Source organism: Cryphonectria parasitica (genome assembly GCF_011745365.1).
Source record: "Cryphonectria parasitica EP155 unplaced genomic scaffold M406scaffold_1, whole genome shotgun sequence".
Taxonomy (NCBI): Eukaryota; Fungi; Ascomycota; class Sordariomycetes; order Diaporthales; family Cryphonectriaceae; genus Cryphonectria; species Cryphonectria parasitica.
In genome coordinates, this window is record NW_024468909.1 from 4,939,851 (window position 1) to 4,967,565 (window position 27,715).

The window sequence follows — 27,715 nt, forward strand, 5'->3', positions numbered from 1 at the left end:
AAGCAATACGGTAAAGCACAACGCATGGCAAAGTTTACATCCCTTCGCGGACATGAGATGTGGCCGACATCGCCTGCGGCCTCGATGCTGGCGGCCGTCTCCGTCGACTCGTCATGATGTTTTCTGCCTGGAGTCCTTCGTCTCCCGTGCTGTCGAACCACTCGTGTCCCACCGTGATGACCTTGACTACATTGCCAAAGCCAACGGCCACGCTGCCGTGCCCGATCTTCACCATGGGACCGAGTTCCGAGATCATCAGCTCCGCTGTGCTTTCTGGGGCGAGGAGTGGCTTGGCCTCGATGTTTCCTTCCTGCTCCAGCCTCGCGATGACCCATATTTCCCAGGCCTCGTCAGGTTTCGGGCGCGTGGGTGTGGGGTCCATGCGTCCTCGGCGGCGGAGACCCGACTGTGCAAATGCTGGCAACCGTTCCCTGACAGGACTGCCCTGGGGTATTTCTTGTTTCCTTCTCACCCCAACAACGCATCCGTTTCGTAAAGGTGTCCATAACCCGGGATTCGGCACCCGCCTGGTGACCTGCCTCGTTTCGAGCCAGGTGCAGCTGGCTCGCGCCGGTGGGCCCACAGCGTTGGAAAAGTAGATGTTGTCGTACTTCTCGTCGGGGAGGTATGTCTGTAAGACGCAGTCACCATCCTCCTCGCTGATATAGGCTAGGGTCATGGAGGACACCGTCCCTCTGCCCGCAGGCCCGGTCCTCTGGCCGCTGTATACGAATTTCAGGGAGCGCGGCTGCATCGGCTCGGTCGTGAATGTGTGCATGACTCTAGACGTTTGCAAGTCAACCAGATCAACACTCTGCGAGCGGACCACCATGTATGATAAGAAACCTTGGACTGGAATCAGATGCTGCGGCTGCTGGTCATCCTGGGCAGACAGCTTGACTTCTGAGGACACCCAAAAGCCGTTGTAAAGACTGACGCGATGTACACAGCCATGACGAGAAAGGCTGACGAGGGTTGAGCGTGACTCCGGTTGAGCTGCGGTGGCTTCGCACAGGCGACGGTCAGCAAGGGGGAAGACAGTAACACAGAGAGAGAGGGAGAGAGGCGGGATGAAAGAGAGGAAAGAATACTCACACTTCTCTGTAATGTGCAAAACACAAGCAAGGGGACTCTTGCATACACTATAACTGGATGTCTCACCCCCGTCGGGCCAGACCTCCATCAGAGTACCATCACGCCTGACAATGACGACCGAGCGTAGCTCGTTCTTTCTGGTGGAGCCGAAGAGGAACGCTTCTGGCTTCTGGCCGTACAGCTCCACGGCTGCCGACGGGCCCCACCTCTGCTCTGTGATGCTCCAGAGCAAGACTCGATAGGGCGAGAGCATCGCCAACCAACTTGACTCTTCATCGATAGCCATCGCCAAAATGGGGAACGGATCGTCCATAAGGGATCTTGGCTTGTCCAGGGCATAGCTTGCAAAGTCATAGCGCAGGTTCCATACTCGAATCTTGCGGTCGAGCCCTACGGAGATGACATGACTGTCAGGCGTGACGACAAGTTTCGCGATATCAAGTTCGTGACCATGCTCCAAGCTCCGTATCGAGATGAGGGGCTCGTCGTCGGGGTTGTCCTCCCCTCGGGCCTCCACCATCTCATCCCACAAGAGGTAGTTCATGAATAGCCTGACCAAGGCAACCAGAACAAGAACTGTGACGATGAATGGAGTCTGTTGGTGGTGGATGAAGTCATACACGGCATCTGAAAACCACCGCGTCACTCCGGGTGGCCTTCGATCGGACCCTTTCAGAACGAAAATGACCGGATCAAAGACGCGAGCAACATAGTTGTGCGCGAGGGGCTTGATGACGTTGATGACCTCCTTTGCCGTCTCATGATCTTGTAATCGCAGCCATGACTTTGGACTCCTGGCCTGGTGTAGTCCAGCGTAAGGTGGAGCGGAGGACGCCTCCCCGTCGCCTGCCCTCCAGAGAAAGCGGATGAGCCGCATTGGGCTCCCTGCTATACTCCCGCTGTCGAAGAAGTGCCACTGTGCGATCAAGACAAACCCCAGCATCACAATCGTTCCAGCAATCCGAGTAGACAAGGCGATCCTGCCCCGTAGCATGGCATCCAGCAAGGACTGCCGGGAGGGATAGTCCGGGAATTGGCGATTGTTTCTGATCGATGCTCTTTCTAATGCATCGTTCAGCTCGGTCCGGCGCACATCAACACTCAGGACAGACAGGAAGAAGGTGGACAGGTAGAAGAAGTCGAAGAAGATGGCGATGCCCGCAAACGTGCAAAAAGCCGATACGCCTGACGCGGTCACCCTGGACAGGCCCCAGAGGATCAGCAGGTTCTGCGCGACACTGGCCAGGGCCACATGGCCCGTCTCACCAAAGGCATGACCAACCCGGCTACTGGTGCTATGATCGGACGATGTCAGGATGACAGCATTGATCAGCCTGAATATGTTCTCCAGGCTAAGAGCCATGAGGACCAAGGGGTACGCTGCTCTTGGAATCCGGGACAGATCAATGTCCAGCAGTGCACAGACTGTGAGGCTGGACAGGATTGCCATCACAATTTGTGCCACGACAGTCACCATCAGCCCGAGCCGAGACTTCACAGCTCGGATCTTGGATAAACTGAGAAGGAAGTAGCAGGTGGTGAGAATATATGCCAGAGAGAGGAGGACCGTGTCCTGCTTCGAGATCGGGAGGAACTGGAATTCGTAGAGCTGGGAGCCCGTCGACACGCCACTGCTGGGAAACACGTCCCATCGGCTCGTCATGCGAGCGGCGTAATCCGCCGTCTTCCTCTCCCACTGCCTTCCTACCGGCGAGTCGCGCAGATGAAGCAAGGTGATGACGAGGGCGTCAGCAGCAACGAGCTGTCTGTCCTCAAACTTCTTGCCGCTGAAGACGATCGAATGCCTCAGCGTCACGTTCACAGATGTTGACTGAGTCTTCTTCTCGTTGACGGTGCTCAGGTGATCCTCGTCTCGCGCGATGGTATCGGCGTCGCAGTCCCAGTACTGCAGGGGGGAGTGGAAGAACCACGACTGATTAGTCAGGCCATTGATAACATGGAACATGTCTCTCTCCTCGCGAGACAGGTCGGCATGGGGCTCCCGGATGCCAATGCGCTTGCTCGAACGCCGCGGATTGAAGCCGTTGGTGGGTCCCAGGATCTCATTCTGCATTTCTAGAGCACCAAGAAGCACATCACGGTCGAGGGCCTTCATGTAGCTCCCGTGAACCCAGATGGACCGCATAATGACATCAGGCTCGACGAGCTGCCGGTCGCCGAGCGGCTGAGCATCGGTCCAGACATGGAGCGGCAGGTTGGATGCAGCATTGGTAAAGTCTGTGGTATAGAGGAAAGGGCAAGGATAAATCAGAGTCCCGGCTACGGCGACTGAGATCAAGAGGGTCGTGAGGACGTGTCGGGCGGCATATCTACCATACCGAGTCAAGACATTTCGGAGAGGATGTGTCGTTGGTAGCACGGGAGCCTCGGTCGTCCTTTTCATGACCCAGGTCAATATACTTTGAATCTCGATTCCAATAACGGCTGCGGGAGAGAAGGCTGAAGGAGGAAGCTCACCCTCTGAACGGATAGAGTAGGTACCAAATCATCACCAGCAGAACCGATGGTCCCCGAGATTGAAGCACACGGTAGACAGCGAGAAAGGGCTATGACACGATGAATAGGTCATGCTTGGACCATCACGGTGGAAACAAGCCGAAGGGGGAGAAAGCAGGATACACGCGAGATCGACTATGCGTGCCCAAGGATTTGAAGACTGTGGATACAATGCCAAAATGTGTCCGACTGCGAAATCGGCGGCGTCTTGAGCAGGCAGCAGGCACCACCTGACGTCTTCATACACCTCAGCCTGTCCCGAGAATAAGATTGGACCCGATGATCAGGTGAGGGCAGTCACAAAAGGCCCAGTAGACAGAGCTGGGTGGACAGATCTCCACCGTTTGGGAGGGTTGAAACCCCCAAGAATTCTCACCAGATGGCGCAGGAAGCGCGTGCTCGGAAACAGCGGCGTGTTGGCGTCAGAACCTCCTTTCGAGCCTGAGAGGTCCTTTGATATCGCAGCGCAAACTTGCCTGTCTTCCCAATGCAACAATGATACCGGTGAGGAACTGTGAAGCTCAACGTGGCAGACGCAAAGTGGGCTGGGTTGTATAGGATCAGTAACCAGCAGAGGAGAGTGCGCAAGCCTGGCGAGGGCCTCAGGGGATGCAACGGCCACTCTTCTTCCTCAGCGCTATCACACGTAGCGCGTCCTCGAAGCTAGCAGGGCTGGCCACAAGAGCTGGAAAATCCCTGCATGGAGAGTCCCGGGGCCAAAGAAGCAGCCGGTCCCGTCGGAGAGGTGAACAAATCGATCCAGCTAGTGCAGCTTGCGATGATCCAAATAAAAGCGCCAGAGGCGTGCGGCGGTGACCAGGGGTTGCCGAGACGAATGGAGGTAGCGCAGTGGGCCAGGGGCTGCCGACGACGTGCATTCGTATTGTGGCCTGACGATACGGGCGAAGGAGAAGGTTGGCTGGGTGGATGCGGTTGCGCGGTTGAGGTTGTGGAGGACCTTGGCAGGTGAAGGCTGTGGATCCTGGCTGCCCAAACCCTGACCTGACCTGGGCTGGCGTGTCGTGACGTGCGTATCTGCGAGCGGAAGGCGGGATCCCAGAGGCGGATGAAGGATAGAAGTCCACTGATGTCGTCGATGGCACTAGCAACCGTAGTTGGTCTAGTAGCAGTGGCAGGAAACTGCCTGTACGTATAGGGTATGTATTAGCAGGCCAAAACAAGCCGTGCTAGGATCCCGAGGCTGCGTTTCTAAACCGAGAAAATCCTGTCCTGGCAGGTGCGCACGGACCTTCTCCTAGAGAGACCAGCAAGAACGGGAGGAGGAGAAGTGGGGTGAGACCCTGCAAGTCGAGGAGGAGCATATGGACCAAGATGGCAACCAAGACCAAGACTATAGTCCGAGTTAAAAGTCCCCAATGAGTGCTCTGCCGTGCTTGTTCTGTTGCTCGACAACTTGCCACAACCGCACAATCCAGGAGTACTGTGATCACCTGCTATCTTGTGTGATGTCATTGATGAGGGAAGAAGGTCAGCCCACTGACGGAGGTCTGGATGCTGTTCGAGGTGAAGTAAGGTAAGGCCGACGAGTTGAATTAAGGTAAGATGAGGTGCTCATAGTTAGAGGTAGGCACGGTAGGGTAGTGGCACTGTCCGATGATCTCGTACTGGGGACGTACTTGCCCGGTATCTTAGGCAGGGAGTGGTTTCCGTTTTCTCATTTTATCCAGGCTGAGGGCACAAGATAGGTATAGATCGGAACAAAGAGGGTGTCTGCTGGGACTTGAATCGAGATCCCTTCCGAGGACGAAGAAGAAAAAAAGGGCAGGGGGTTGTAGGGTGGACATGAAAGAGGGGAAGAAGGAGGGGGGGGGGCATCAGCTCAGCTCGAGCTCGATAAGGAGACAATGCTTGAACAACAGGAAGGAAAGGAATAGCTACCAATTCCACTTGGAAGGCAGCCAAGTAAGAAAAATCATACAGCGTCCGGTTGACGTCCCTTGAAGTACAGTATAATCCCCCATCTTTTGCCTCTTGCTCGTCGCCAACCCAATTGCCTAGCATTGCCACATCTTGTGGATTGCTTCTGCAGGCTCGTTCGCGGTTGGCAGAGGTTATTCCTAACCCATTCATTCATGATCACTGAGATCGGTGAATCGTTGATTGCACACGGATTGAAGGACGGATGCACGTCGTGTATGTAGGCAAGACAATGATGGTATCCAAGTACGTAGTAAGATGCATATGAGGGCTGGGAAAAGGCTGCTCTTCGTCCCTTTTATTTCCTGCCTCTTCATCAAGAGAGTTGGTCCTTTTGTTTAATTGTCCCCTCCGCTTTCGCCAGTTTAGTCCCGCCGCGCGAGCATCTTTGTTGCCCCAAATTCAATTCCAGCGACCCTATGTCCAGGAAGGGTGGCAAACATCAGACCATTTCACACACTAATCAGCCCATTCTGCCGTCATGCGGCTACCCTGGGCCCCTGTGACAGCTGCCCTACCCGCTGTAATTACTGTGTGGCGCCTCTGATTGGGCTCTCTGTCCCCTTCCGATTGACCCTTCACCGCAGGACCCTGCATCGGCAACCAGATGGACCCTCGGAGAAGGTCTTTGAATAAGGAGAGGAAAAGGAAAGGAAAAAAAGAATATTCACATCCCAGACATCCACATTAGCACAGCGCACCGCTGACAAGGAACTTCCTGAGCCAATCTTCGACTTACCAGCCGTTCGGGACCCGCTGAGCGCTCCTTTGACGGCGAGATTGCCCCTCAGGTTTTACTTGTGACGCGACGGGCCGTGCTGAGTTGCCGGTGCGGTTCGTGCCTGGTTCGCCTGGGGTTGGTGCTGTCACAAACCGGAGAACCTGGCAAGCTCGCTCTGTTCAACGACACTCCATTGGCGAGGCTGTGTGTCAGGCAATACCAGACGGAGCCGTGCGAGCCCTGTCTCCTTCCTAAACCAGACATGGATCCGAATCCTGACCCCGTGGCAGAGCTTCTCACTACCTACAATGAGCTCAACGCGTCTGTCACTGATGAAATTTACGAAGAGCCCAGCCCCCTAGAGTTCATGCGTTATGTCTCAAGGAATACACCTTTTGTGGTGAGGAATGGTGCTGCTCACTGGGAGGCCACCAAGACCTGGACGTTCGACTATCTCAAGAATTTCCTGCGCCAGCAGCATGTGAATGTTGCCATCACCCCAGAAGGGTGAGTCTCTTCTCCGCGACCTGCTCAATGTAATTGATGCATACACCTCAACCATAGATTCTTTCTGACTACTTCGATTCCCTGCTCAGCAATGCCGACTGCCCCACGGTGCATGAGAATGGTGAGCTCGTCTTCGCCAAGCCATGGGAGGAGGACCAGGCGTTTCCTGAATTTCTTGATTACGTGCGCCATCAAGAGATGAATCCATCAGATCGCAAATTCTCTGAGGTCAGATATGCACAAACTCGTAAGTGATGGTAGAGGGTGGAATTGATCGGGCCATGCCGTGGGGTGTCTGACTGATCCCCTTATCTCCTTCCAGAAAATGACAACCTCAGGCACGAGTACGTCTCTCTTTTCAACCAGGTTCAGCGAGACATCCCATTTGCACGTATCGCTCTACAGAAGGAGCCGGATGCCATCAATATGTGGTGAGTCCTGAAGTGGACCCAATTTATGATGACCTAAAGATCAATTCCTTTTTTTTCGCACTCCAGGGCGGAGGGGACAGATCTGCCATCAAATTCACAGCCCTGGCAACGACTAATCTTGAAGGCCTAAATCTCAAGGATAGGGAACTCTCGCTCCGTGACGGCGCTTCATTTAGACAATTACGAGAATATCTACGTGCAGGTTCTGGGACAAAAACACTTTGTCCTGCTGCCTCCTCACTCCCATCCCTGCGTCAACAGGAAGCCCTTGCGGCCGGCCACTTATGCTCGAAGTGACAAGGACGACAGCCTCGACCTTGTCATGGATCCTGCCTTGAGCCCAGGGGAGGAGGCTGAATTTGTCACATTCGCCATCTGGGACCCAGATCGACCTGCGGAGAACCCAACGCCTTACTCAAAGCTGGCCGAGCCTATACGTGTCACGCTGGAGAAGGGAGACATGCTGTACCTCCCAGCGATGTGGTTAGCATCGCTATCATGCCCGCATACAGTAGTGATGAAACTAACAGGGCCAATGTGATGACAGGTATCACAAGGTCTCGCAGTCTTGCTCGGAGGAGGGGATCTGTGTGGCTGTTAACTACTGGTAAATCGCGTCGTCCCAATACTGTCCCAGCTATTCTTCTCTTGGCTGACCACCATCTTAGGTACGACATGGACTTTAGTGGTCCCTTATACCCGTTGACATCGTTTGTGCGATCGGTGAGCTAGCACAGGTGAACTCTGTGCGCACTTACGTATCTCAGTGGAAATGGCACACAGCTCAGACTGAAAGGCCTCCATCGTTCATAAGGAACCCGTTCTTCATTGTGAGTTGATGACTGTTTCCAGGAGTAGCTACCTTATTAATGCATTCCTGGCCAGACAAACGGCCAACAATAGGCAGTATTCCCATCCAGTGCATCTGTCAGACCTTCCATAGCTCTCAGATGATTGACCATGAACCAAATCCTCCCATCCATCCGCAATGTTTTGGGCGAGATCCCAATCATCAAGGTCATCCATCCTGCCGCCCGAATAGCTGTGAGTAGTGCCTCACAGGCCTGAAACCATGCATGTCTTGCCCTGCAAAACAAAAGAAGGGGTTGGAATAACAATGTAAATTATGCAAACCAATTCAGGAATGCAACACACTGACAAGTGTCGCCATGCCGAAGCCGGATTGTTATGAAGACATTGAAAGTTCGCATCTCGAGAGGCTTGCATACAGCCTGACGAAATCAAAGTGATGATGTCGCTTGATAGAAGCGATTGTAAGGTTATTGCAGCTCTTCGAGACTGTGCAGGATGCTGTAGCCCAAGTGTAGCCCAGATTGGTTTCGAGACAATGGGCAAGGATGATGTTTTCTTGTTGTCGAAGCTTGCGGGTTTTGGTCATCGAAGGAGCAAGCAAAACTAAAGCCTTCAAAGGACTGCAACTGATCCAATGAAAGCGCTTGCGGTTCTCCTATTCTTTCCTATCGATTCCACGCCTCAGTAGTTTTCAGGCTTCTCTCCCTCACCCAGCTTCCATTTCAGCACCTCTTCGGGAATCAGTCGGCCTGTGGTGTTGGCAAAGTCAGCCTGGATATCCAGCCAGCGGTTCGTGCGGTGACCGCGCTCGACCAGGGCAAGCAGGACGCAGTCGTCGGCGTTGAAATGGTGGTCGGGCTCAGGCAGGCGGACGCGTCCGGCGCAGTGGTCCGCGATCACTTGTCGGCCGTACTGTCCGATGTAGGACTTGGTGCCTGTCTCATTGGCATCTTCAGAAGCGCCCGCGTTATAGCCAGCGGCATCGTCGTCGTCGTTGCCGTCGGCCAGAACCTCCTTGATGAGGGCAACTTTGTTGCTGTCGAGAGGAGGAGAGGGTGGCTTCTGGGCGCTGGAGGAGGCGGGCTGTGCCTTGTTCCACTTCTGCTTCTTACCCTTGTCAGGGATGATACCCTTCTTGGACTTCTTGGGTTCTTGGACAGCCTCAGCAGCAGCGGTCTCCTCCAAAGTGAAGAGATCGGTGCCGAATGGGACGTCACCGAGGAAGCCCTCGTCCTTGTTCTCGGTATCGGTGTTCTCGGCATCAGTCTTCTCAGCATTCGTCGTCTCATCGCCTGTCTTGTCTGCATCGGTTGTCTCTTCACCTGTCTTCTCGACGTCCGTGCTCTCCTCGTCGGTCTTCTCAGCGTCTGTCGTCTCCTCGGCGGATTTGTCAGCAGCATCGGTGGTCTCCTCATCGGTCTTCTCGGCATCACTCGTCTCGCCGTCCGTGGTAGTATCACCAGCAGTGGCCACATCGCTCGAGATAGCACCAACATCATCCTCGCCCTTGGGGGCGTTGCCGTCGGCATCATCCTCGCCAGGGACCTTGGCTCCGATGTTCTGCAGGTGTTTGTACCGCTTCGTCAGCTCGCCCTTGGGACGACCCATAGCAGTGGCTATGGTGGCCCACGTCTCGTTAGCCTTCTTGAGCACTAGGAGGTGCGAGTCCTCAGACGGGGTAAAGGGGGCCGGGGCCGTATTGCGGCCTCCGGCGCGGATCTTCATATTGGTGAGGAAGCCGCGCATTTTGCTGGACGCCTCGGTCGTGCTAATCTCGCCGGTCGTCGTGGGATCCTCATCGTCGGACGAAGGAAGCATTGCGTACATGACCTTCTTAGGGGCCATCTTTTTTTTGGTGTTCGCCTTCTTGGCAGCAGGGGCACGGTCGGCGACCTTCTCGTTCTTTTTGGACGACTCGGCGGGTGCGACCTTCTTGTCGCCTCGATGGACCTGGGCATTGAGCTGCATGATGTACTTGTTCTGCTCCACGAAGCGGGCCGCGAGGCGCTTTTGTCCCTCCTCGGCCTCCTGGAGGTGCTGCTCGACCTTCTTCCGCTTCTTTGCCTCGATAGCCCGCTCCTTGATAGCACTGTTGCTACGGAGTCGGCCGTCTTTGGCCTTGGCCTTGCCCGCGGAATTCTTTTTCACCAGAGGCTGGGTCTCCTCCTCGTCAGCGTCGGCGGCGTAGTCGTCGTCGTCATCATCGGCTGGGCTGGTGAGCTTGGCCTTGGGCTTGGTGCGCTTGTTGGGCACGACGATGGGCGCAGCGCCTGGGAGCAGCAGGTTGAGGGGCTGGAACTCGCAGTCCTTCACTGGGACACGCTGGCCGTTACGGCCGCGAATGGTGAGATCCTTGAGAGAGATGGACATCTTGGCTTGAGGGGGGAAAGGGAGAGAGATGCTTGATGAGGATGTGATGGTGGGAGGAAATCAACGACGTGGCTGTGATGGTCAGCTTCTGGCGACGAGATGTTTGTGTTCGTGGATGAAAGAGCAGGGTGTGGGGTAGGGAGGTAAACAGATGACGCGACTGAGGTTGGAGCACTGTTCATCAACAAGGTGTTGAACTAGTGATGGGAGTGTGGGAGTAGAAGGCAAGCTCACATAAACAGGCTTGGGTAATTTACTGACTGTAAATGAGATGCTGAAATCTAGTGCGGTAGGGTATGGCCAAGGCAGAGATCAGGCTTGGTATCACGTCTCGAAAGGACTTGGTATGTATAAGGGTTCTGGAAATATGTGTGGCTAGAAAGGGAGGTTGGGTGTTGATAGGATGGCAGGGGTGGAATCAGAGACACGTTGTCTGATTGCTTTCAGCAGGAAGCCAGGAGATGGTTAGAGTGCAATGGAATGGATTGGACAGACAGGTACACTGGATCAAATTTTTTTTCTTTAATGGAACGAGAAACCAATAGTTTGACATCAGAAGATGCTCATGGTAGACAGTTGTGTTTGAGGATCTCGCACATTCACAGCTTAGAAAAGAGAAGGTTGGGCCGTGTGGATCACTGACTGTATGCTTCACATGTCAAGCAACCCATCCAGGTTGGATAGGAGACCTGGAAGCTTGACCATACATACTACAATTGACCAGTAAGAAACACTGTTCCCAAGGCTTCATTCTTGAAGCATGTCGAGTTTTCAAAGGTCCTGGAAACTTCTGCAGCATGCTTTTATAAACAAATCTTCTCCATAACTATCCTGCTATGGAAATCTCGTGTTTCGAAAGGGATGTAAGCTATTTAGCTTATTGTCCATAAGCAAATCAATTATCATTCATGACTTCTCCATCTCAATGAGTCATTAGAGCCACCGAACAGCCTTTGTTTCTCACAGCCTGTGATATCACCTGGGCACATACAATGCAGTCCAGACCTCTAATATCTAGGTACTCTGGGGCATCCTCCTGGAACCTCGACCATGTTATAATTTGGCAGCTGCATTGTGGTGGAATGATGGGACCTCACAATTTTTGAGTAAATATGCTTACATACTTAGTAGTAATGCATATTGAAGAAATTGTTGTTTGCAAGTGATGGTCATCGGAGGTGGCCAACCTGGACCCTCCTCAGCCAATGGGGTGTTACAAATTGCTTAGTAAGACGACATTTGAGCCATCTCGTCTCAAACCCCAAACTTTCATTACGGAGTCGTTATCATGTGCTTCTTTCACAAAATTACTATACCAAGGCAAAGGAGCGCTATATCTACATCTCAATTTATAGCCGATACGGCACTTATAATGTCTGAACAAGGCAGCATGTCTCACCAGTAATCCACTGTTGCAAGTCCATGTAGTTTCGGGGCACATGAGCATGCCCTCCCCCTCCCTTATGCCAATAGCAAATGCCAAGCAAGCCAATCAGCATGCCTCATAAGCAACTAGTTTCAAGCCCACTGCTGATATTGGCGCAGGCTTGGTGAGATTCACACCCAAGCAAGAATACGAGACGAATCAAGGATCGTCTATTTTATGGTTGATTTAAGGTTATCCCAAAGGATCGTCCGAGTGGATGTCAGATTTTCCGGACCAACGTAAGATGGGATCGGATTTTATGCTTATCCCGTTGTCGGCAAAGAGTGCGACTACGACCTCCCTAAGTTTTATTTTGAGACTGTATGAGTCGGTTATACGAAAATTAGAATTATCACGGGCCTTTAGAGACTAGATCACAGCTTAGGCACATGTACTGATTCACATAGATCTCATCAATGTTTGTCTCATTTCTAGTGATCATCATTACAGCGGCCTCGATACACGAGACCGAACGACTATATGATATCTACTTAGCTTATTACAGTCCCAACAAAAGGCCTTACTACAAAATCAAGGAAATGTCTCGTGGCAACAGCTCGAACAGCTCAAGTCATTCGACTCCCCACGCTGTTGTTGAAAGCAACTTCGCCTACGGAAGTTCCCTCAGCTCCCCATCGTGCTTCGTGGACGGCATCTCATGGTATGACCAGGTATCATGCTGCTGATGCTCATTGAATGTCTGCTGCGTCGCTCCTGTATTGTGCTGAGAGACAGTACTGAAACCTGACTCAGTTGGTGTGAACCCCTGGTTCTCGGGTGGCGGCGGCGAGTACGTGCTCTGCTGATAAGGGGGCACGGCGCCGGGCGATGGGCTATGAGGAGGCGGCGGGCTGCCCGGAGAAGGCAAGGATTGGATGCTCTGCGCGTTGAGGCTGTAGTGAGGTTTCTGGTCTGGGTTGTGGCCGTCAATGCCGCCGGCAACGGGCTGTTGCACGCTGGCGTTGTGATATGGCTGCTGCTGCGGCTGCTGCTGCATTGCTGGCTGGCCCTGGTATGTTCCAGGGGCTGGTGCAGCAGCACCAGCCATGGGTGGCGATGAGAGGGCAGCATTTGGATCACTGGAGGTGGTGGCAGGACCTGAGTTCCGTCTTCTCCTGCAGAGAAGGAAGACAAGGGCGAAGACGAATATGGCGATCACTGCCACTCCGCCGACAACTCCGCCGACGATGGCTCCTATGGGTGCCGAAGATTTGGACGACGAAGATTGAGATGAGGCTGCGGTGGAGGTGGTGGATGTCCCACTCTCTGTGCTTGCCGAGGAAGCGGACGAGGTATCCGAGGTGGTCGTGGTACTGGCTCCTGCGCTTGACACGGCCAAGCTGTGGTCTACGGCCTGAAGAGTAATGACGTCTGGCCCACCGCAGTTGTAGATGGTGTATCCTGGGACATCTTCGTATGTCAGAGTCACGCAGACGGGGTATTCGGAAAGCGAGCTAAAGTAGAAGAATCAAAAGAGATCGTTAGCAACGAGGTCTGAAATATCTTTCGCTACCATTGCAGACATGTAGGAATGGGGAAGAGAGAGACTTACCACCAGTAAGTTGAAACGCCAACGTCTAGGCTGCCCAAGGAATATCCAACAGAAGAGTCGACACTGGAGGGTTACCTGTTAGTCGGGCGAGCCATTCCTTTGAGTCGTCGAAGTCCAAGCACATACCATGTCGTCGCAATTGGACAATCGATTGAAGTTGAAGGGCAGCATCCGGCCATCCATGAGAAGCCAAAAGTCGTAAAGATACAAGTGTTGTCAGTTGCACACGCCAATGCGGAGGCTAGAATCACACATGGCCAGTATAAGTATTTTTGTGTAGACACACACCAAGTATTGACATATTTCAACAATTGTACTGACAGATATCATGAGACATGTAACCACAGACACTTCCTGGAACAGATGATGCTCTTTTCCCTAATGGCGATCTTCTGAGCTCTGGAGGACTTGTCGGTGCTGGAACTGCTGGGACAGGCACCATCTGCTTGTCTTCGAGACCGGCGGTTTGCTGTGCTGGCGCATAGCCTTCAAGATCGTGGCCGGTACCTGAATTCCAGACAAAGCTTCCTGCATTGACCAAAGGGAGAGAGCAGCCCAAGGCTGCCAGCTGATAACTTCGCTTCATCGTGCTGGTTGTGGGGATGGCAGCACGAAGACCTGATTTCTTTTTTAAAATAAAACAACAATTTAGAAAATGGAAGCAACACCGATAATATTCCTTCCCTTCTTCTCAACCCTTGGGCGTACCTACTGAGTAGGCAAACAAACGTAGAGAAAGGGGATGCGATGGTAAAGAGCCGCACTGACCTCTATATTCTGGGGACAGACTGGTATAAGAGACAAAGAGAGACAGCGAGAGAGGACATGAGGCTCTCAGTCCGGAGATCGGATTCACTTTCCGACCAGACTCCTCCTCCCCTCTTCCGATCAGGTAGATTCTTGGCAATCATGATAGGGCACCATGACTGAGGAATAGTGTGATCCATCCGCAGGCTCGACGGACAAAATATGATGTAGAATATTGAGGCTGCGCCAGAATCTCCAGCCGCTCCTGATTCGACCTCCATCTCCGAATCTCCCAGAAGCTATGTAACTTCAGGGTCGAGCTTGAAGTGGAGTTCCTGACCAGCTGGCAGCTGCCGTCGTGCGGATCTTCCCTGGATGTGTCTTAAAGCTAACCACGAGGTGGCTTGCAGCTCATGGAAGCTGATGTCTCTTTTCAAAATCGCTGGCCTCGAGTGGTCCAGAATACTGGCTGGAACCTGGCAAGCTGCGGCTAGTCTGTTGGAAATATTGAGGGTTAAACTTAATACGTCCTTGTGGCTTGCTAGCGGGACAATTCCGCAGTCAGCCAACGGCTGAGATACGAGCCAAGAAGCACCTGTATGGTCCACTTGGGCTCTGAGGGGAGCAGGCAACAGCATTTTTGTCACTTGTGGAGATGAAGAAGGGAGCGGAGTGCATTTGAGAACTGAATCATGACAGTATAAAAATTTAGGATTATATAGATATCGACAGAGAATCTCCATGGACTCCAGTTCTGCAAGCATCTTGCTTTTCCTAGCTAGGTGAGACGGCTCATTCTTTTTCATATACTCTCCGTCTCTCGGCTCTTTCTCCAGGACCCTGAAGTGCCAGGACATGGGTCTTTTTGAATACTGTCGGTTCTCCAGCTCCAGCCGCAAATCACCAGGGTTGAATCCCACTGTAGCGATAGCGTTGGTACTACTTTGCCAGCTCGCCTTGGCAATATCGAGTGTTTAATATAAGGGTCTCTTTTCAGTGTAGCCAAGGTCTCTTGGCACCACTTGTCGTTCGAGCGGAGTCATTCCAGTTGTCTTTTCCTTTTTCGAAGGAAGAAATAAAGAAAAATTAACCATAATTTACCTTTTTAAACTCTCGGCCGAGTCATTGGCCATCTTTTCAATGTGGGATGCCCTGTGTTGGGAAGGGAGCAAGAAATAAAGGGAAGGGGAAAAGGAGAGAAAAGGAGAAGAAAAGAGGCCTATGAGAGTTTCCCCTAGACCGAGGTAACTCCACATAATTCCGAAATGCCTTTGCCCATCGCGCATCTGCGCAGAGGTTATTTTAACGTGGCACTCGCTATTACAGTGCCGCTCCGCCACCGGGCGGTGAGCCAGGACTGTCTTGCCGGGGCAGTGAGGCTCTGTCGTCTGACCATCAACTTCAACCTGATCTAATGAATGGATAGGGGGAGCTGGAAGACTAGACCGCCGACTTAGGTTAAAGACAGAAACCAGGATGACCAATTGCACCCAGAAAGCGGTCTCGTTCTCGTTTCCGCCGGTGGTCGGAGGCGCTGCCTGGGTGCATAATTGAAAGAGGCATCCATCCCCTGTCAATTGGTAACGCCAATTCAATATCAATCAAGCATATCCTTCTTCTGTCGTGACGATCAATTGAGAGGTCGATTCTTTTGCCTTTCCTTGAAAGGAACGTGTTTTCTTCCACCCGTCTTGTAACTCGCTTGACACAGGACCACCCGACTGGAGAGTGATTGCGACCCCAAGGACCTGTATATGTGATCTTTCGAGTCGTACACAGCCTGTATTGTAATTATTATTTATGAATAAGGTCCATATTCAACAACGTCACGTCACGATGGAAGGAGACAAGAAGACCTCATGTCGGGACCGGCATAACATTGCAAGCCGACCGCTGCCAGCACGACTAATCATCCATCAAGCACCTCCAAACCCCCTCACGAGCCTGATGCAGTATTTGTAATCTTGCATTATGAAGCTTTATTTTGTTCGTCTGAATATATATCTGTGCCTCAATGAAAAATCAAGCACTATTTGGTCCATACCAACATATTATAGTAATTAACAACAATCTTTCGCACTCACTTACCTATTACCCCATAATTATTACCACCACCACTCAAGCCAAGATGCCCCATGCAGTTGTGACAGGGTGCAATTCTGGCATTGGCCATGAATTTGCAAAGGTTCTCATCAAGGCTGTAGGTTGTTCCGACCTCCAAGGAAAGAAAAAAAAAGTTCTCGGGAACTTCACCATTGACCGCGGGAGCAGGGCTATACTGTTCATGCAGTTGATGTAAACGATGGCGAGAAGTTGAAGAGCCTCGGCTGTCAGACGTCCAAGTTAGACGTCACCTCTCCAGAGTCCATTGCCAGCTTCAAGAAGGCTTATGGCGATGGGCCCTTGGATATCCTCTTGAATGTCGCGGGTAAGCCGGTGCCCTTCTCCATCACCACACTTGTCTCCTCGCACCTGGTTGCAAACGCAGCAAAGCTGATCAATACTCTTCCCCCTCCCCAGGAGTGTTTGACGCTGCCCACGATTCTCTTGCAACTCTCAACCTTGCCTCCTTGCAACAAGTCTACAATGTGAATACTTTTGGGCCCCTTCTTCTCACGCAAGCGCTGCTGCCCAACATTCTCGCCTCCTCCAGCCCCCGTCTGGGCTTCGTCTCCAGCCGCGTGGGATCCATAGCGGACAACAGCTCTGGTGGGAGCTATGCCTACCGGTCGAGCAAGACAGCGCTCAACATGCTATGCAAGAACCTGTCGTTAGATCTGAAAGACAAGGGCGTTGTTGTCTCCATCCTGCACCCCGGAATCGTGCGGACTAACATTGGTGGTGGGGGCTTGGCTGGAGATCCCGAGGCCATCGAGCCGGATGAGGCTGCTGAGAAGCTGTTCAAGGTAATGATGGAAAAGAGCATCGAGGACACGGGTAAGTTCTGGCACCGAGAAGGGATGGAATTACCGTGGTAGTCCGTCCGGCGGCCTCATGCTGTACATAAGACATTGTCTTCTTTTTCTTCAAACAATCAAGTGCAAGCCTCATGTAGATACTTTTATCTTGGAGAACATTGCCAATTGTGAACGGGTCTGAATGTGTGTACTTACTCGACTCACATGGGTACTGGTGTCCTGAGGGATGTCTCTGCGGGCGTTCCTGATCATGGCATAACCTGCGGTCCATGCGGCGACCGCACCGGTGTTGGTGATGATGGGGGCGGCCCTGCTGGTGTGCCAGTCTTGGGTCGGACAGACCTCCTGGATGGGTCACTATGGGCCTCAGGCGAGGGGCCCCAACTAGACGACGGGGGCTGCGGTGTGGGCGGATGCAGGTCCAGAAAGCTTCCTGCCTCGGCGATCTCGTCCGTGGAATGTTTCACAAACTCTGATGGTTCGATGCAACGGCCCATGGTATTGAAGATGTGTGGCCACGTTGCTGTGCTTATATTGGCATATATCGTGTATCCCCTGGCCCGATAGAAATCGACAAGAGTTGTCGCTACTCTCAAGGTCAGCTCATCCTCAGTCTCGCCGGTTGGTCCCGTTTCTCGCCAGCCTGCCGAGATTTCCGGATCTGGAATGAATCCGGGCTCTAGAATGATGGTGAGCGGCCCGTCGATGGTATACCACGCGGGCAAGATCCCGCCCATGAGCAGCCGGTAATACATGTCCAGGGCCTGAGTTGCATACCCGTTACCTTTGTACGATACGTTGGGATCGACTTGACTGTATGGCCGAATATAAAACGTACAGATATAAAGCAGGTCAGTGCCCTTGTCATCGTTTGAAAGGCCGTCGCGGTGTTCTTGCTTGACCACCCTGCCACGAACCTTACCATCGGCGTGATAGATCGAGCGCAAGGCGTTTGCTATAGTTAGATTTCCGTTTGGATACTTTGTCTCGCTTGGTTTGTCCTTGAGCCATTCTTCGACCCAAATCTTGTCGTCAATGTTTGGCTGGTGACATGTTGGCTTCGAGATCCGCCACCCGGAGATGACACCCATCTTGTTGCGCTCGAAATCGTCCTCGCCATAGCCTGGCCTGCGCAGGGAAATATAGCCTTGGTATCCAAGGCAGCTTCGGAAATAGGGGTATACCGAGTGGACCTGCACCATGACCCGTAATGAAGCCTTGTCTTGACCGTTGTACATGCATTCCTCAGTGGCGGTGACCATGGCGAGGATCCTGGGCGGGTGATCCCCTGGAGGAGTCCTCGGAGGAGGAGTTGAGGGTCCGGCTGGCGGAGGTTTCGTACGTGGCATCAAATGCATCGGCTTTCCTCTTGGCTTCCTCTCCAACTTGCCCTTGGGCTTGCCCTGCGGCTTCGACACTGCTGTATCATTCCGGGCTTCTGGCCTGCCCTCTGAACTGCTCTCCAAAAGAGCGTTGTCTAGTAGCAGATCTGCTGCAGGTACTGGAGCTGATACAATGTTAGCTAGGAGACATACTTCCTTCAAGCAAATACATTGCTCCTACGGGACACACTCTAGATTACAAACTTACCAGGAGAATCACGAATCAACAGTGCTGCTGCTGCGTTGGCGGCCCTAGCTACTGCTGCCGCCGCCGCTCTCTGCGTCTCGCGTCTTGCTCTTACGCGGGCGTTCGACGGCCTGAGAAGAGCGTCGGGATTCTCGACAAAGTTGCTCGGGAGGTTACCATTCCTTGTCCTGTTGGACCTCCTAGCTGTGTTACGTGTTATCGGCATCTTTATGCGGTCAAAGGTCTTGAAAATCCTGTGTAAACCAGTTATTATTATAGTGTGGATGATCGCTTCCGTGAACCGTCTATCATGTGAGATAGACCACTCTATTTAAATTGTGAGATATCCAGAGTATTAATAATTATTACGATATTGGTAATCCAGCAGCCAGAACATTTTCTGGGTGTCATGTGTTGTACTACTTTTAGTACTCGCAAAGGGCGGAATGATTCAAAGAAAATGAGTTCTAAAGGACCTTTCAAACAATGAATGAATTGAATACGTTAAATATTCATAGAGAGCCTCTTTGTTCCATGCTTGGGTACAAGCCCTTTTGAAAATTTTTAGATACATATTGCTTTGAGCAACTTGATAGAATAGCACAATGGATTGTGTTGGACATGTTAGCAAAATAACTGACACAATAAGAGTCTGTCTAGACAAAGGAAGAATGAGCTGACTAGGAGCTTTAAAAGCCAAATTGATTGATGTACTTCTGAGGGGAATTACGCAGGAGCGCGGATGAACACCTGTTGACGTCTTATGGACTGGTATAATGTACCTGGAAATGCATTTCGTCGGATGATATATCATTGGAATCGACCTTGTAGGTCGTGATTAGAAGTTCATCAACCGTGAGTATGTAGCATGACTCTGTATTCTGCTGGGCCAATATTGGATGATGATTAAACTGTAGACACTCACCCCCCAGATAATCATTGCCTTTTGATTCTCTGAATGTGGGAATGCTTCCTAGCTCTTTATATCCACAGGCCATCCTTTAAATCAATGGTCACTGATTACAACAGAGGTGATTGCCTCGAATGGCTGCTTTACATAATCTTACACAGCTGCCGGAATGCACCCCCGGCGCCTGTGACCTTGTGTCTCAACCCCCCCCCCCCCGGGCACTGAGGGGCCAGGAATGAGGCGCTGAGGAAGGTACCTGAAGACTTGAAGATATGTATGCTGACCTCATTGTACCATCCAGTACCACGGTGCGACTGGTTTGAGCCTCGCTCCCAACGAGGTGGGTCATCTGTGCAACCCTCCTGCGGGGAGCTGCAGCATGGGCCGAGCCATTCCCGGGGCTGTACGTTGGCGGGAAGCCTGGGAGTTCTCTCTGTGCCCCCCCCCTCCCCGGTGTGTGTGTGTGTGTGTGTGTGTGTCCGTGTGCCCTTTTGAGCTGGATCATCTTACATGTCACTGGAACGTGTGATGGGTATTTCCGTCATCTCCATTGGGATCCTGCATGGGGAAATGTTGCGTCGAAGGCAAATGTGAAGTGCATACACGGGTCCGCCCGCGGCCGTGTCCCCAAAGATTGTAGACGAAACAAATTTTGTCGCTGCATGGTGTTCCTCCATTTTTCTTTCTTTGTTATCTCTTCCGTTCTCTTCTCCCCTTCTCATTCGGAGCTGGCCGCTCTATCGTCTTGTAATGATCATGAATGCTGTATAATGACGCAGATGTAGTCATCATCGGGCCATTACCGGGGGGTAAAATTCGCCTCCAGGGCGAACCGGCGACGAGACCCCTCGATGAGCGTCTGGGATGCCGGTACTCTCCTGCAGCAAACCTCGTCCTGTCGGGCAGCACGCGCTTCTACAAGACGCAAAGCCACGCTGACGAGTCCATGTCGCCACAACAGCCTTGCGAATCCGACGGCTAGCCCGCTGATGGTGTGCACTCCTTTTTCGTGCTTGGAAGAAAGAGAAGAAAACATGAAAATTAATTGGAAAAGTGACTGGTTCAGCCACTCGGCGGTCTTTGCATTTTCTGTCGAGAGGTATTTATGACATGTCGTTTTCACCAAGGTTGCGCGATGATGCCTGTCTCGATCCAGGAGCGGCCGCTTAATCCCCTAGATCGAATTTTCGCGTGCAAGTCCCGCTCTAGACTCAAGGGTCCTGTCATTACTGCGGGTCAGCCTTGTCTTTCCTCTGCAGCGCTTGCAGCGCGCAGCTCTATAGCGATACGGTGGGGGAGGGAGAGGGGGAGAGGAGGTAAGGGTTCACCATCGGGAACGCCGAGCTGCGGCAGAGGCCTGCAGCGGAAGAATTTACATCACCTTCCGGGCCTGGTTGGAGAGAGCTGGACCAGATACTTTGGTTCACAGCGCAGGAGGCTTCACGGCCTCGGTCATACAACACCGTTTACCATGAAACTCTCAAAGTGAGGCGTACTGTAAACACAGGGCGGTTGCGTGTGTCGATCCCGCCGATCCCTTTGTGACAGCGGCCCGTGTCAAGCGAGAAACACAACCGAGATTGATGGGGATTAAACAAAAGTCGGGGCGTGAGCAACGTCTTTGTACCGACCGTACTGTTACTACTGTATTCGTAGGAATGCCGGCGAGACACAGTTTTCCTTGTGTGCCACGGGGCAACCACCCTTATTTGCACACGCGCCGGCGGATAGTTCGGTTCCAGCTGTGGGAAGCTTTAGTCTTCCAAGGCATAGTTTATACAGCTGCATAATATCGGCAGAGATGGCTGGCAGATAGAGTTTAACCCCCGTCGAGCCAGTTCAGAGCAGAGCCTCAGGCAAGACCGACAAGTGTCGAGAACTGAAGTGATTTATCACAAGACTAGAGGCGGAGATCGGTCGCGAAAAGGCACTGCTGTTGAATACCTGTCCCTTTCCCTCCCCTTTTCGGGTCTTTTGGCACCCACTGCACTGCTGTGGCTTTCATGTGACCAATATTGTCCTGGCTACTTCTGGGAGTGCCCATCTTCGAGGCATCGGACGATGTCCATGCGAAATATCGGTGATGTTGATGCTTCAAACTTCGGCAGCTCGCCACTTCATGCAGCGGCTGAGATAGACAACGACTCGCATCTCGTGAGGCTAGTCAGTGATCTTGGGACTGGTGTGGCGGCGCTGCAGCTCTAGATGTCAGGAGATGAAGCTGGAATGCACCAGAGACCCCGACCTCCCCCCCTCTCTCTTCTCATCCGGGATGTCCAATTAGAACTTGATTTTTCCCCCCCTTCTTCTTCTCTTTTCCTTCAAAAGCACAAGCATCTCGCCAGGCTAGGGAGAGGTCCGTCACCCGTAGCCCCCGAGGCCGTATGAATAGAACTGCCCGTAAAAAGAGTGTGTCTTGAACAACTTGCCACAAGAGGATGGCGTTGCGACTACAGGGCGAGCGGCCGGCTACTGCTGCCGCATAGCTTGTGGCATGATTCTCTGGTAGTTGAGTCGACAACAAGCCGTTCCTGTGGATGGGAAGAGAAGTACCAACATGACATTACCACGAGACCGCACTGCCCGTCGGAGAATGACCTCGGGGTTCGCTCAACAGCACTGGCCTCCCCACAACAGCAGCAAGCGTGGAGAGCTTTTAGGGATGGCGGCACATCTGTGGGTCGTACAAATCCGTCCCCCCACTGAAGAGACATCTGAATATGCAGCCACGGAAAAGGCTGGCTGCAGGAAGTCGCGGTAGCCTCCCTTCTCGCCCAGTCAAACTCAATCGTGCCGCCTCAGCAGGAGTAGCGGTCACGGGGACGGCGGAAGAGTACTGTACTGGTGTAGTCGTAGGTCCTGCAATCGCCAGACGAGACGAGGTATGAGACAAGCCTTCCTGCATGGTTCTCAGCTTTGGTCTCCATGTCGATGGTCACAGTCCACTCGAGTGGGATCTCTTTGTTTTTGTGCGTGTGTGTGTGTGTGTGTGTGTGTGTGTGTGTGTGTATTCACAGGCCAGAAATTAGGCAGATCAGAAGTAGATTCCCCCCTCCCCCAAGGCAAAGTCTGTCACAGTTTGGAAGGCCAGCATTAGCGGTCGGAGATGCGGACCGTGTCGAGGATAGAAAGCAGTGTCTGGGTTCAAAACAGATACAAAAGCCGTCAACCAAATTGCTTGTAGAACGGGCCAACAGATGTTTAGATGCGCCGTGAAGACCAACCATATCCTGCTATCGCAGCAGTATCAATCTTGATCCCCCGTGGTCGACATCTCTTGCTGGATTCACGTGAACTTGGTCTTGGTTGGAACCATGGCTGCCGCGTAGCTTCATGGATTTCTGGCGGGACGGGTTCCTGCCCAATTTGGCGCACCTTGCATGTCTGAAATGGATGGAATAAGGCATGCATTGATGCCGTAGGGGAAGGTAGTGCACAGCACCTATGAAGTCACGGTGGGATGATGATGCAGTCCAAAGCGAGCGTGACTCGCAGAAGGTGCTTGTCTACCTCGACTCCGTGTTCAGCAGGCAAGTACGGTGCTACACTCCAGACGTCAGTCGGTACAAGCTACCTAGTACTTACTCGATAGAGGCGGTGTTTTCGGGGGGTGGGGGGTGGGGGGGAAGGGTTGAACTTTATGGGGTCGGGAGGGCCTGAAGGGAAGGGACTACTATAGTAACAGGGGCAGCGCTGAAGCCGGGGCTACGCAATTGGCTCGTTCATCCCGCTTAGCAGGGGTCTTCCCAAGTGGCACTTTTGCTTCTGTATTTTATTACAGTACAGTGGCTTTAGTTCAGCTCGTGGAGTTTTTAGTTAAGTTGAGATGTCACCTTCCCACTCGACAGTGCAACTTGGTATTTTCATCATCCCCCTCTCTTGCAATGCAGGAGAAGTCTGCATCTCGGCTCGCTCTTTCGTCTCGTGTTCGTTCATGTTGATCTTCTTCTTGTTTTCCTTGCTCAGCTGCAAGGTCTAGATCACCAGAGCCCCCCCTCTTATATCGATTGCACAACGGGTGGGTTCTGGCCACGGCAGGTTTTCCCGGAGGCAACCCGTCATCAAGAAAGTCGCAAGCAATGCCCATCTTTGCTACCATGGCCGATCCTGTTCTTGCTCATGCTTTTCCCGCTCTTTCATCAGAAGCCCAGTCGCATCTGTTGTTCCTGCTCCCAAGATGAGACCAGCTAAAGATGCTACGTTAATGATCTTGTGAGGTTGACAGCAGGGTCGCAAGTCTCGGCGGGATACCTTCGATATTCTTTTGTATTTCTGAGGCTGCCATTTCGTGCGGACGTCCCTCAATGGATGGATGCATGCATGCTGCAGTGTACCCATGCCACTGGCCTCGCAGGGTCTCGCCTCTCTATACTTTTTTTTTTCTTTTTTTCGCGCTTCGGCCGATCGATCTGACAAGCGCTGAGGAAGGGAGCTCGTGGAGCTGCCGCGACCCCTGTTTTTTCCTTTTCTTTTTTCTTTCTTTCTCCCTTCTTTCTCCCCTTTCCCGCCCACAGGGGACCAAGGGAACGTATGAGCACGGCTGGCAGCACTGTCTATTCGTTCCTGTGGCTTCCTCTCGGTTATCTGGCTTCAGCAAGTTCCCGATGACCCTGCGCCTGCAGGGCGGACGACTTGGACACTCCCTAGTCTGCTTTGTCGTTGGGGATACCTTCGGTGACATCGGACGAGCAGCCCTCCTTTCGTGTGGACATCTCTTGTTAGCCCGTCTTTCTTTTTGGCCCTTGCAGGCGCGTGCTGCATCTCATCATCCGGCCCCGTCGTCTATGACACTTTTGGAGTTGCGCCATGCAGGGCAAGGACGCAGAAACGCTGCCGACATCCTTCGCGGCGCCTGGCCCTTGATCGGCCATGCGCTGCTGGTGACCTCCCGGCGGGGGGAGGGGGGGGGGCAAGGCGAGGTTCACAGTGACATGTATTGTGTATGTACGTTGTTGTATACCCTGTTCGACCCGCATATGGCCTGGAAGGTGACCCTTCATGCATCCTCGTCTGCCTCACTTCTCACATTTCCGGAGCACGATACTACCCCAACCCATCCACACGCATATGAGGCATGGAAATATAAAACAACCACAAGTCCGTTTTCACCTGCTGTTCTCGCCCAGAAATCTTGCACACGCCCAGAATTGTTCTATATTCCCATACTCTACAATAAAAACAATAATTTCAACCAAGACCGTTTCCCTTTTCTTATGCTAGATCCAGCTGCATTCTCTCTTAAAATTATTCTAGCTTCTTCACTTTGCCACACACCTCAGACGGCTGTAGCAGTCAATCGAGCGCACACATAACGGCCCAAATTTGCTGCGCGTGTTGTCGTGTTATTAGACACCTCGCTGCTCCCCGCGCTCGTTCTCAGGGACCAATATTTACGACTCATGACACTGGGGATCGTCGGCCGAATGACTTCACGATTGATGGATCTGAGAATAAGTGCAGGACGACAGGTATAGACAGGTACGATGCAGCTCTCGGCTCCCTTCCATCCAGCCTGGCCCACCCAAGGTTTTATTGGTAGAAAACAAGCTGAAAGTATGGCTACTGCAGACACCGGACGAATCTCAATACTCCGACCCATCAACCCACATTCGCGAAACCTTACGCACTTGAAAACTTGTGTGTTCAAGCAACACCGGTGCCCAGTCTAGGGACATTGCAGCCGAGACCGCTGCTCGTGTATCGACGATACTTGACTCTTTTCTTCATCTTTTTGGTTCCCTCGCTTTCAGAAACATGGCGTTTTCGAACCCATTGGGGATTGGGTCATCATTTCAGCAGCCACAGGTAATTAACATATTGACTGCTCCCTCTCTCCATCCTCGACAAGCCCCAGCTTTTTGCGTCACCTCTGGCCCTAGCCATATGGCTTTTTTCTTCCTTGCTTCTTTTTTATGTATCCCCCCTCCCCCCCAAAAAAAAAATCTGCGTAAAGTGTAGCTTGTACAAGGGCATGCTGACATTTCTGAGAAAGCACCAGCCTTTTGTCGAGGCTCAATTCGACATCTTCGAATGGCATGCGCAGTTTCAATCATGCGTGCGATATTTTCTGGACCATGCACAGCACACGGGTCCAGTGCAGGCCGTGGCAGCGTTCGTCAATATCCAGCTTCCCTTCCAAAAAGCGCACCCAGTCTATTCGTACGTCGCAGGATATTCGCCACCAGCACACCACAACCCTCGTACAGGACCACAGCCGCCAGGGTTTCCAAGCATGTCAGGGCCTGGACCGGCATCCTTGAACTCTTCCGGCAAGGTGCCTATGCCTCTGTCGCCAGGCCAGCATCACCAGGTACCTTACGTCACACTTACGCCCTACATAAGGCGACTGGTGGCAACCGGATTCGACGTGCCTAGTATCCTGCACGGCTTCTTTGGAGACGACTGGGCGGCGGGTATAGGATCCTTGCACGAGGCAGAGCGGCGCAACTATCTTTTTGCCGCTAAGAGCGACAACTGGCTCAAGGTAAAAGCTGACTACGATATGGACGGAGACCAGATGGTCCCGTTCCTCAAGCCGCTGCAGAACGTCAGCGAGAATGAAATCCTCAGCGCAGAGACGAGCTGGAGCGAATGGCTCGCCATGCAGGACTGGATGTTGGGACCTCGGGCACCGATAGATGCCGAGAGAGGAGGAGCTGCCGCCCAACAGAGACGACCTGGTCAGACACCAGGTGTGAGGGTCAAGCGCGAGGCACAGTAGGGCATCACAGGGACGTGGAACTCATTACGGCCGGAGGAAAGAGGCTGACTCCGAATTCTACCCCCAAAAAGGGCCTTCCGAAGAGAAAAGCCGCCGCCGCCATCGACCGCACGAGCTCGAGGTCCCAGCGTGCCGAGGAGCCACAAGAAACGAAAGCAGTAGGACGCCTCCGACACACTCATGGAGAGTTCACCGCCGCGGTTCGAGACGGGAGGACGAAAAACAGAGGCATAGAACGGCCAGCCAGCAGCTCGCTTCTGCAGAAACTTATGATTGATGATATATGGGAGATCATTACTGGTACAAGTTGTTTTACGTGCAAGGAGGGAGGGTATCAGGCAGGCAAGCAGGAAGGGCTTCTATGCTCCCGCACCACCATGATCGTAACGTAGGACCGACAGCACTACGTTTGACGATTAAACGTTTCTAGAACACACGAGGCAGACTCAAGCCGAGCGTGCGGTCGTCCTGCGACTTACACTGAGAAGTATCCATAGATCTTATTGAACACTACAGTATCCTTACACATACAGCCCCCCTGATTCGCTTTGCCAACATCATTGCCAAATACAACCTCACCTTGACAGCCTCATCGCCGCCTCCCTTCCGATGCCGAACAGAGCAGCAATAGATGGTCTCTTTCGACGTGGCTTGAAGAACAAAGACGGTCTAGCAGGGACAGCCTTGGAAGGCAGTGATGAAATCCACGACGCCACAAGTGGCACAGCATTGTGGTTTATAACGCGCCGCGGCCCTTCTTCTTTACCAGCATCCCGTCCCCAGGCAGGATCAGGACATTGCATCTTGCATAAGTGGCCGCCGACGAGGCGGAAGAAGAAAAGAAACATGACGCCACCCTCCCAAATAAGAGGGCGAATCTCTTGGACCGAAAGTCTTCGGAATAGCGGAGCGCACCGTCACGGACCATCATGCATCTCGACGACGCCACATCGACTCTCCAAGCTCCCGGGGTTTATCTATGTGCCCATAAAGTGCTAAAGCCTCACTTTCCTCACTCTCGCTATGGCATGTGTTATGTATGTATGTCTCATCGTCGGGTTTTCCGCCCCCATTCAGAACTCCCCAGGGGAAATAGGGTCGGATCTGCAATGCGGATGGCGTAAAGCAACAAACCCGCCGCAGAAGGGGGGAGGGGGTTCAAGCCGGCGCGCCAGGTCGATGTTCGAGATTTCAGAACCGACAGGCTTTTTGGTTTCGTGAGAAGGGGGCCAAGGTTTTCATGGTGACTGAGGGTTGTCTTTCTTTCCTTTCCTTTCTCTTTCTCTTTCTCTTTTCTTCGTGGCCAAGGTGTGAACGGCTTCCTCCTATCGGGCCGGACATCCTGCTCTCCCAGAGCAGGGCGACAAACAGGAAGGATGTTGCAAGAGAATGGGTTCTGCGCCACAACGCTCCGTCTTTGCTCTTGGTCTCATCGGGTGCGTGCTCCGACCGGGTTGGTGCTCCTCCAGGGAGATTATTC

At 52.7% G+C, this 27,715-nt stretch overlaps 7 protein-coding genes across 7 annotated transcripts; 3 read left to right on the forward strand and 4 right to left on the reverse strand.

The window, feature by feature from the left end:
• Window positions 1–34: 34 nt before the first annotated feature.
• On the reverse strand, window positions 35–3,605 carry M406DRAFT_344300 (uncharacterized protein; the record flags this gene model as incomplete). The annotated part of the gene is made up of 3 exons (XM_040921964.1): window positions 35–996; window positions 1,096–3,491; window positions 3,574–3,605. The coding sequence occupies 3 exons, from the start codon at window positions 3,603–3,605 to the stop codon at window positions 35–37; spliced, it is 3,390 nt and encodes a 1,129-aa protein (XP_040781672.1).
• A 2,991-nt stretch (window positions 3,606–6,596) lies between these two features.
• Window positions 6,597–8,384, forward strand: M406DRAFT_320480 (uncharacterized protein). Its single transcript, XM_040919392.1, has 6 exons — window positions 6,597–7,025; window positions 7,101–7,209; window positions 7,353–7,692; window positions 7,757–7,816; window positions 7,878–8,039; window positions 8,095–8,384. Exons 2-5 carry the CDS (start codon window positions 7,194–7,196, stop codon window positions 7,939–7,941), a joined length of 480 nt encoding a protein of 159 aa, XP_040781673.1. The 5' UTR covers window positions 6,597–7,025; window positions 7,101–7,193; the 3' UTR covers window positions 7,942–8,039; window positions 8,095–8,384.
• Window positions 8,385–12,428: 4,044 nt separating this feature from the next.
• M406DRAFT_67096 (uncharacterized protein) lies at window positions 12,429–13,494 on the reverse strand (the record flags this gene model as incomplete). Its single annotated transcript, XM_040925041.1, has 3 exons — window positions 12,429–13,272; window positions 13,371–13,395; window positions 13,446–13,494. The coding sequence occupies 3 exons, from the start codon at window positions 13,492–13,494 to the stop codon at window positions 12,429–12,431; spliced, it is 918 nt and encodes a 305-aa protein (XP_040781674.1).
• Window positions 13,495–13,644: 150 nt separating this feature from the next.
• M406DRAFT_354539 (uncharacterized protein) lies at window positions 13,645–14,267 on the reverse strand. Its single transcript, XM_040922947.1, has 2 exons — window positions 14,139–14,267; window positions 13,645–13,995 (listed from the first exon to the last, which is right to left on the reverse strand). Exon 2 carries the CDS (start codon window positions 13,954–13,956, stop codon window positions 13,675–13,677), a length of 282 nt encoding a protein of 93 aa, XP_040781675.1. The 5' UTR covers window positions 13,957–13,995; window positions 14,139–14,267; the 3' UTR covers window positions 13,645–13,674.
• A 1,978-nt stretch (window positions 14,268–16,245) lies between these two features.
• On the forward strand, window positions 16,246–17,166 carry M406DRAFT_105487 (uncharacterized protein; the record flags this gene model as incomplete). The annotated part of the gene is made up of 3 exons (XM_040915151.1): window positions 16,246–16,317; window positions 16,461–16,545; window positions 16,638–17,166. The coding sequence occupies 3 exons, from the start codon at window positions 16,246–16,248 to the stop codon at window positions 17,093–17,095; spliced, it is 615 nt and encodes a 204-aa protein (XP_040781676.1). The 3' UTR covers window positions 17,096–17,166.
• Window positions 17,167–17,283: 117 nt separating this feature from the next.
• On the reverse strand, window positions 17,284–18,830 carry M406DRAFT_67098 (uncharacterized protein; the record flags this gene model as incomplete). The annotated part of the gene is made up of 2 exons (XM_040925042.1): window positions 17,284–18,542; window positions 18,626–18,830. 2 exons carry the CDS (start codon window positions 18,828–18,830, stop codon window positions 17,284–17,286), a joined length of 1,464 nt encoding a protein of 487 aa, XP_040781677.1.
• Window positions 18,831–25,485: 6,655 nt separating this feature from the next.
• M406DRAFT_32938 (uncharacterized protein) lies at window positions 25,486–26,235 on the forward strand (the record flags this gene model as incomplete). The annotated part of the gene is made up of 2 exons (XM_040920419.1): window positions 25,486–25,673; window positions 25,746–26,235. The coding sequence occupies 2 exons, from the start codon at window positions 25,486–25,488 to the stop codon at window positions 26,233–26,235; spliced, it is 678 nt and encodes a 225-aa protein (XP_040781678.1).
• Window positions 26,236–27,715: the final 1,480 nt, after the last annotated feature.